The 9,640-nt window shown below is 36.8% G+C and overlaps 1 protein-coding gene across 1 annotated transcript in view; it reads left to right on the top strand.

Annotated features, from left to right (window-relative positions):
- Nucleotides 1-9,640, top strand: part of PSMA3 (proteasome (prosome, macropain) subunit, alpha type, 3) — a 23,573-nt gene that overhangs the window by 5,528 nt on the left and 8,405 nt on the right. Inside the window, exons 3-5 of the mRNA XM_012663787.1 lie at nt 3,782-3,905; nt 7,799-7,900; nt 7,980-8,053. Coding sequence (XP_012519241.1) covers nt 3,782-3,905; nt 7,799-7,900; nt 7,980-8,053 — 300 coding nt within the window. The remainder of the gene's footprint in view (nt 1-3,781; nt 3,906-7,798; nt 7,901-7,979; nt 8,054-9,640) is intronic.

The raw sequence follows: 9,640 nt of genomic DNA, 5'->3' as shown, positions 1-9,640 counted from the left end.
AAAAAAAAAAAAAAAAAAAATGTGGGATCTTGCCACATTGCCCATGCTGGTCTCGAATTCCTGGCTTCCAGTGATTTTCCCGCCTCCCTGGGATTATAGGCGTGAGCCATAACATATTTAATGAAAAATAACTTTTCCAAAATATAAAACATGGTAAGAAGAATGGCACTGTTTTATATTTTTGCAAATCTCAGTCTTAGTTTAAAAAGACAGTGGAATTCTCCTATCTTCTTCATTCAATCCGTTATATTTTATTGAAGCATATGAAGCACATTAGCCTTCACACATGTTCGTAGTTGGAAAGTGAGGAATATTTTAATAGTCTTTTCAGATAATTATGGATATTGTCCTTCGGTACTGCAGCAAAACTGAATAAATGGTAGTTTCTTAAAGTTGAAGTCTGAAAACATATGGGTGAACTTTTTGCATTTTGTTACATTAAACTCCATTGGGCTGTCTTCTACTTTAAATGGATCTTTTACCTATGCATGATTTTGTAACATCATGAATTGATCGTTTGGAAAACATTGGTTCACTGAGTTATAACAGATCTTCCAAATTTGACATATTTTTTAATAAATTATCAAAAACATCACATTTGTTAATATCACCACCAATCTCAACATAAAAGTTCGTAAACATTGAGAAGCAGACAGGCTTAGAGTGAGTGAATATAGTGGTGAATATGTTTTCTAAAATTACTATTTTTGCTTAAAAACTTGAATTTTCGTTTCTGGAGACAGGGTTTCACTCTGTTGCCCTGGCTAGAGTGTGGTGGTGTCATCATAGTTCACTGCAACCTCAAACTCCTGGGCTCAAGCAATCCTCCTGCCTGAGCTTCCCAAGTAATTGGGAGTATAGGCATATACCACCATGCTAGGCTAATTTTTCTATATTTTGTAGAGGAGGGGCTTTGCTGTGTTGCTCAGGGTGGTCTTGGACTCCTGGCCTTAAGCGATCCTCCCGCCTCAGCCTCCCAAATTGCTAGGATTACAGGTGTGAGCTACCATGCCCACTGGAAAACTTGAATTTTATAGTTGGCAACAAACACTGTCAGTTTTCCTTGAGGTAACATGTTTACTTTTTTCATTTTAGAAAAAATGTCTACCATATACCTAAGTATAAATAACCACAGTTTGTCTAACATTTGTTGAAGGTAAAAACAGTACTTATGAAAAAAATAACTAAAAAAAGTTATACAAGTGCTTTTTCCTTGAGACAACCATTATATTTTGGTGTGCAGCAGAAGTACTTTGAGCACCTACCATTTCATTACTAGAATATTAAAAGGACAGGTACTCAAAGGTTGAGACTTAATAAAATTATCGCTTCATCAAGGACATTCTTAACTAAAAGTGGCTTTTTTTTTAACTGAGAGCATAGCAGTGAAGAATACAGCTATTAGCAGCTTACTAGTACTGTTTGTTGCTACTGCCTTGATTCATGTTAAAGTGTCAGCAGTCTTACCCACCACTGCTTCTGTACCATCAGTGCAAATGTCCACACAGTAGAAAAGGCACAAATGAAGTCTTTGTACTTTTACGAATATAATTGTGACCTCACAGGACACCCTGAGAGGATCTCAGGGATTTCTGAAGGTTTACAAACTACAGTTAGAGAACTTCTAGTTTAGAATAAAGAATGTTTTAGATTCTAAATAGTGAGGAAGATGGTAAGTTGAAATAATTAATAAAGGCTTACTGAGATTGCAGAGGTTAAGTTCAAGTAAATTTGCAAATGTTTGTGGAAATTTACATAAATATGCAGTGGCGAGGAAATTCTAGCACGCAGGATAACTTCAAAGACACAGAGGCAAAAAATGAACATGAGGGGCTGGGCGCGGTGGCTCACGCCTGTAATCCTAGCACTCTGGGAGGCCGAGGCGGGTGGATCGCTCAAGGTCAGGAGTTCGAGACCAGCCTGAGCAAGACCCCGTCTCTACTAAAAATAGAAAGAAATGATCTGGACAACTAAAAATATATATAGAGAAAGAAAAAATTAGCCGGGCATGGTGGCGCATGCCTGTAGTCCCAGCTACTAGGGAGGCTGAGGCAGTTGGATCACTTGAGCCCAGGAGTTTGAGGTTGCTGTGAGCTAGGCTGAAGCCATGGCACTCTAGCCCAGGCAACAAAAAAAAAAAAAAAAAAAAAATGAACATGAGGTGTTTGAGGGGTGACAGTGAAGTTAAATTCAGTAGAGTACAGGATTTATAACAGGAAATCAAATATGCTCAGTGGACTTTATCTGTTCATTTTTCTTGGAAGAAATACCATAGTTTCATCAGATTTTGGCTGACACAGTTCCCCCGCTTTTTAGGTTTTGGACCACTTTTTAAATTATGGTAATGACAAAATGAAACAGAGCTAGGAATTAGGCTGGTCACATTAGGTAAGATGGATTGGAGAAGTAGAAAAGATGCTTACTAGTAATCTAAGCCTGAAACTATAAGGACCCCAATGCTGGTATAATTATTAGAAAAGTAGACATAAAAGACATTTTGAAGAAAAAAATCAATAGTAAATACCAGCTCAACATGGGGAATGAAGAAGTAATGAAATTCAAGGTGTTAGAGCTTGGTGATACTGGTTATCAAAAATAGAGAAGCTGCATTCACAGTACTAGCTATTTGGGAGGCTGAGGATTGGTTGAGCCCAGGAGTTTGAGGATGCAGTGAGCTGTGATCATGCCTATGAAAAAAGCCACTATTCTCCAACCTGGGTAACATAGTGAGACTCCATTTCTTTAAAAAAAAAAGATAATTTTACCAAAAAAGTGTACAAGCAAGCATTGCTTATTTTGTCTGACTGGTTGTTTCTGATCAGAATTACCTTAGTTTAAAAAGAATGAAATAATGTATTTTCATCTTGAAATGGCAACATATAATTTTTTCCATATTTTACTAAAATGGTTATTTTTTTTTTAATAGTTGCAGCAGGCTGAGTACAGGGGTTCGTGCCTATAATCCCAGCAGTTTGGAAGGCTGAGGCAGGAGGATCGCTTCAGGCCAGGAGTTTAAGACCAGCCTGGGCAACATAGCAAGACTCTGTTCTCTACAAAAAGTAAAACAAACAAACAAAAGACAACAAAAAAAATTAGCCGGGCATGGTGGCACAGGCCTGTAGTCCCAGCTACTTGGGAGGCTGAGACAGGAGGATCACTTGAACCCAGGAAGTCAAGGTTACAGTGAGCTATGATCAGGCTGTTGCACTCTAGCCTGGGCCACAGAGTGAGACCCTGTCTCTAAAAATAAAAAAGTAAAACATTTGTGGTAGAACATGTATTTTATTCTTTTATATACTTGTAGAGGCAATACATGTTTATTACAGAAAAATTGGAAGAAACATGAGCAAAAGGAAGAAAAAGAATAAATCACAATCCTTCCACGCAGACTAGTCACTTAATTTTTTAGCCTGTCTTTTCTGTGTATATTATGTACCATTTTTAATGGACATGAATTTAGTCAATATTTGTTTATAACATCACTGTGATATGCCAGGCAGTATGCCATATTGTGGATATTTTGTTGGCAAATTATTTGTACTTATACATTAGTGTCCTTTTTTGTCAAACGATGTGCTAGATTTGGGGTGGGGGGTCACATGATATTCATTTATATGGATGTAATTTATCACTCTTCTGGTTCTTTTTCTAGTTTTCAAATGTTTTAAAGAATTTGGCATGCTTTAAATGTTACCTATTTTTGTGGATGTTTTTAAAACTGAGGTTTATGAAGTTCCTTTTATTTTCAGTTAAAAAATTAATTTTTTTCTCCTTGTTTCAGTACAGCTATTGGAATCAGATGTAAAGATGGTGTTGTCTTTGGGGTAGAAAAATTAGTCCTTTCTAAGCTTTACGAAGAAGGTTCCAATAAACGTCTTTTTAATGTTGATCGGCATGTTGGAATGGTAAGGTCATATTTAAAAATATTCCTTTTTGTCTTATCCAATTTCTTTTGAAGTGACTTCCTGGAATAGATCAGTGAGCAGCCACAATAGTAATCAGAATGAGTTATTGGGTTTAACCAGTTCACTGTCCAAAAAACGTAGCATTATCATGACCCTATTTGTGATAGATGCGAAAAATCAAGTTGTCTTAAGAAAATGAGGAGAGGGGAGTATGGGTAGAAATGAGATCTTGGCAGCACAGATCTCCAGTGAAAGTTTATGCTTGAGAGGGAAAGAATCTTTTGCTTTTTGTATCCCTTTTGGCAACCTTTTTGGCACCGGGGACCCATTTCACAAAAGACAATTTTCCTGTGGGGGTGTGCTGTGGCCGCGCTCAGGTGGTGATGCAAGCGATGGGGAGCAGCTGTAAATACAGATGAAGCGTCCTTCGCTGGCCTGCTGCTCACCTCTTGCTGTGCAGCTCCTTCCTAATTAGTTTCCTGGAAGACAACTGGCAGGTGGGCAGAGCTCAGGCGGTGATGCATGGCCCGGTTCCTAACAGGCCTCAGCCCCAGGGTTGGGGACCGCAGCCTTTGGGGGATTACTAAAGATGCTATCAGATAGAGAACACATTTATAGTAAGGTGGAACACCAGGATGTTTAATGAAAGGAAAAGTGCACGTATCCTTAGTAGCTTCATAGACATCACTGTATTTTTCATGCAGCTGGTATCTAAGCTGAGTGACTGCTGTGTACAACTCCAAGCCAAGCTATAAATACACTACTGGTATACACTGAATATTACAGGGTGTCCCGAAAATCTCCATACAAAGGAAAAATTTTGTAATGAATATTTTGTAAATAAAGGTATATTTATAGCTACAATTTCCCATTTTCCATATATATGGTGACTTTTGGGACACCCTGTATATAGATGTCAGACCTTGCTCAATAAGAACTATCACCAAAAAAGGGAATGAAATATTCTAACGCTGCTCTCTGAAAAGGCAAGGAAGAAAAGAGAATACGTGTGCTAGGAACTATACTCGGAGCTCTTTACATACTATCTTGTTTAATCTGGACAGCCCAGTGGAAGTAAGATTAATGCCATTTTTACAGATGAGAAAACAGACACATAGCTAGTAGAGAAAAAACTGGGATTCAAACTTGGGTCTACATGTTACTCCAGAGCCTATTCTGCAGGGTGATAGTCTATAGGACCCAGTTCATTCCACTGATAGCTTTGGTCTTTATAAAGCAGATGTGATACACACAAACAGGACTGATAAAGTATAACCATAAAGCTAAAGATAATTTTTTGTTTTGCTTCTTCAAAGATTATTTTTTTCTAAACACATTTCTCTCCTGAACAGATTTATTATTGCCAGTGAAATTATGTTTTGATGACACTTGCCAAATTGTAACAGCTGGTAGGAGGTGAATCATGTATACTTTTACTTAGTAAAAAAAGTTTAGTTATATTTTGTAAAAAATCATATATGCTAATACCATAGGCATGTCAATGATGGAAAAATTTATTGTCCTAGCATTTTCACATTTGCTCCATTTGTTATTTAAAGCCAGGGAACTGATGACATTTCTTATGCCTGGAAATTGGCAAAACATTTGACATTGGAGGGGGTTGGAAAAAATAAGGTTTAATGTCCTCCCTCCAGTTTTCATCTTCAAGTGATTTGAGAATTATGAGACTTTACAGTAAACTTTTTCCAAAGCAACAGAAGATTCCTCAAATGGTGTAACTTACTGGCTTGGATACCCTTGGGGAAGTTATTCTAAATACCCATTTCCTTATCTGCAAAACAAGGGTGATAATATTATACTTACCCAATACAGTTGTTACAAGGTTCCAAGTTATGTAAAATGATTAACAAGTAATGAGTGCTCAGTATGTGTTAGGAATTATCATTATTATTATTAGGGAACAGTAGAAAAAAAGACTATTCAAGATTCTGATGCCACTTTTAAATTCTGCAAACCTAGCAATTTCCAAATTTTCTTGGTACCTTACTTAAGTGTCTCAGTATTTTTTTTCATAGTTTCTCTAGCCCAATAATACCTAGTGGTTTTGTTAAGTATTTAGGTCCAAATAACTTAGGATTTATGTCCTAAAAACTTAGCTGTTTGGAAAAAAAATACAAAGGAAAATATTTATTTAAAAATTAAAGGCCGGGCGCGGTGGCTCACGCCTGTAATCCTAGCACTCTGGGAGGCCAAGGCGGGCGGATCGTTTGAGCTCAGGAGTTCGAGACCAGCCTGAGCAAGAGTGAGACCCCGTCTCTACTAAAAATAGAAAGAAATTAATTGGACAACTAAAAATATATAGAAAAAATTAGCCAGGCATGGTGGCACATTCCTGTAGCCCCAGCTACTCGGGAGGCTGAGGCAGTAGGATTGCTTGAGCCCAGGAGTTTGAGGTTGCTGTGAGATAGGCTGACGCCACGGCACTCTAGCCCGGGCAACAAAGTGAGACTCTGTCTCAAAAAAAAAAAAAAAATTAAAATATTTTATTTCATTTTTAAGCACCCACAATTACTAATGTGTGTACAATGCACAACTTCCTAAACTATGGAGTCAGATTAGATGTTGCTACCCTCATTTTCACATTGACAATTTTACAGTACTTTTTATCATAGCAACCATTAACAACCCAGATTTTCAAAGATATGTCATTGAAAGGAATGTAGTAAAATGATCTAATGTTGAAACTGAACTTCTTTTACAGTTGTTTGCTCCAAACTTAAAATGTCCCATACTAACTTATGATTTTACCAGTGCCCCAGGACATCTCAGCACAATATGTAGGAACTACAGTTCTAAGCCACAGATCTTTTCATTTTTTTCTTTCTCTTTCCTTTTTCTTTTCCAAACACCAACTTGAACCAGACCACAAATCTTCAAAGATTAATGGTTTTTCATTTCAGTTTATTAGCCAATAGGTTGAAAAAGAACATTTGTGATTGTACCTTTACACCTGATCTCAGCCAAAAGTCTGAGAAGTGATGATTGTGCCTTTTAGACCAAAACTTTTACAGGTTGAGTATTCTTTATCCAAAATGCTTGGGACAAGATGTATCTTCTTTTTTTTTTTTCTTTTTTTTTAAGAGACAGGACCTATCTCTCACCCTGGCTGGAATGCAGTGGCATAATCATAGCTCACTGCAGCCTTGAATTCCTGGACTCAAGGGATCCTCCCATTTCAGCCTCCCTAATATAGCTGGGACTACAGACATGCCCTACCATGCCTGGCTAATTTTTTTTTTTTTTTTAAGAGATGGGGTCTCACTGTGTTGCCCAGGCTGGTCTTGAACTCCTGGGCTCGAGTGCTCCTCCCGCCCCACCTTCAGAGTTGCTAGGATTACAGGTGTGGCCAGCTGGATTTTTTTTTTTTTAATATTTGCATCATACACTCACCAGTCGAGCATCCCCCTAATCCAAAAAAATCTGAAATTGGAAAAGCTCCAGTGAGCATTTCTTTGAGCATCACACTGACATTCAAAAGTTTCAGATCTGGAGCATTTTGGATTTCAAATTTTTAGATTAGAGATGTTCAACCTGTAATAACTTTAAAGAAAAGATCAACTCTGACCAAGACCATTGGTTTTTATTCTTTATAATGAGTTGGGTAAATGGGGAGAAGAGGATTTATCATAGAAATATTTCTGTGAATGTGACCATTAGACAAAACAATGAAGTCATACTTTGTAAATTTCCAAATTGTAATTTCATACTCAAGCACCAAAATGACTTGTAAAGACCTTTAAGCCAAAAAAGATTTATTTTGAATTGTGATGCTTTTAAAAAAAATATTACATAAGTCTATCATAATTGCAGACTTTCTTTGATTTGTGATAGAAATGTGTTTATCTCTTAAATTCGTGCTTTTTTTTCCCCAGGCAGTAGCAGGTTTGCTGGCAGATGCTCGTTCTTTAGCAGACATAGCAAGAGAAGAAGCTTCCAACTTTAGATCTAACTTTGGCTATAACATTCCACTAAAAGTAAGTTGTTAACATGTTGAGGAACCTTTTGAACAGTAATAGAAGTTTATTAATAAGCTCTTCTGTTTCCACCCCATAGCATCTTGCAGACAGAGTGGCCATGTATGTACATGCATATACACTCTACAGTGCTGTGAGACCTTTCGGCTGCAGGTATGACATTTTATGATATATTCAAAAGTCAGATCTGTACTATAGATATTTATTTTCCCCAGCATCTTAGCCTTTTATACACTTAAAAATATGAACTCTTACCACAAAGTATTACAGCAATGGTTAAATAAAATGGCATACATAAAAACTATTTGAATGGTGAAAAGGACTATACAGAACTGAAGTGATTATAAAACTCACAATAATGACTATAATCTGATTATAATAAATTCTGTTATAGGTCCCTGATATTTTTAGGAAACAGCTATTAAACATATACCATGTTGACATTAAGTTGCCAACTATACTTCAAGCACTTGGGTAAAGTGCTTTTTAAATGGATTTTTTTTATATAACTATACTTAATCCATACAAAATTATATTCACAATTCTCATTAGTTACATTTTCTATTGTTAAGGTGACATGCAGGTAAATTTTTATTTTCGGGAAAAGTGGGGATTCAGCTGCATAAAGACCTGGAACAGATGTAAATATTCAAATATGGCTTCACAGAGAAGACTTGTCATGAGTAGATTTTCCTAAAATGAAAAGACATGCTTGGTTTATAACGTTAAAAAAAGTCATCTTTGATCAAAATAATACATTTGCTACCATCTGAGTGCTTAGCTGTAAGTCCTCCCTTTGCATTGTTTGTAATCAGCCATATTTAATTATTAAGGAAGACATGTTAAAAAAAACCTAAGTTTTATTCTAATGGCAATAGGTTAGATCTGGGGACATTTGTTGCATTAGTTATTCTTAAGGTTCTCATTTAAATTACATTATGAAACACTCTACTTTCAGACTATGTAGAATACCTTTCATTTTTAACCTTCAGTTGAGCTCTCAGTTCATCTGTTAACTTCTCTTTTTAAGAAAGTAAGTAGTAGAACTGTTTCAGTAAACATTTATTAAGCATATACTATGAGTCAGTGATAGATGTGGGGACACAGAGATGAACGTTACATTGATAAAAATCTTAGAGGTGTATGATAAAGGTGTGTAATGGGTATAGTGGGACAACAATTAGGGAGTGGCTTCTTTCTGAAGAGGTAGCAAGGAAAAGGATGTGAGATGTAAGGGGAATGGGTAAGGGTTATTTCCAGCATTTCAGGTAATGCAGAAGTTAAGTATACTTGGTGTGTAGAGTATAAGGTTAAGAGATGATATTGAAGACATAAGAAGGGATTCAATCATACAGAAAGAAGTCTGTGATCCATGTTATGGAGTTTCAGCAAAGGAAATGTTGAAGAGTTTTAAAATAATGACAATGAGATAGATACTCTGAAAGACAAGTCTCATACCAGTGTGGAAGATGGAAGGGAATAATGGTAGGATTGGGAATTGGATAGTTGGCTGTTACAATATTCTGCATGTGAGATGATGGTAGTTTTTCTCTTTTTTAATTTTGAGATGAGGTCTCTCTCTGTCGCCCAGGCTGAAGTGCAGTACACGGTCACAGTTCACTGCAACCTTGAACTCTTGGGCTCAAGCAATCTTCATGCCTCAGCCTCCCAAACAGATAGAACCACAGGTGCATGCCACCATGCTGGCTAATATTTTGGAATTTTTTGTAGAGATTGGGG

Source organism: Propithecus coquereli, unplaced genomic scaffold (genome assembly GCF_000956105.1).
Source record: "Propithecus coquereli isolate 6110/MARCELLA unplaced genomic scaffold, Pcoq_1.0 Scaffold83, whole genome shotgun sequence".
Lineage (NCBI taxonomy): Eukaryota > Metazoa > Chordata > Mammalia > Primates > Indriidae > Propithecus > Propithecus coquereli.
This window is presented reverse-complemented; position numbering and strand designations above follow the sequence as displayed.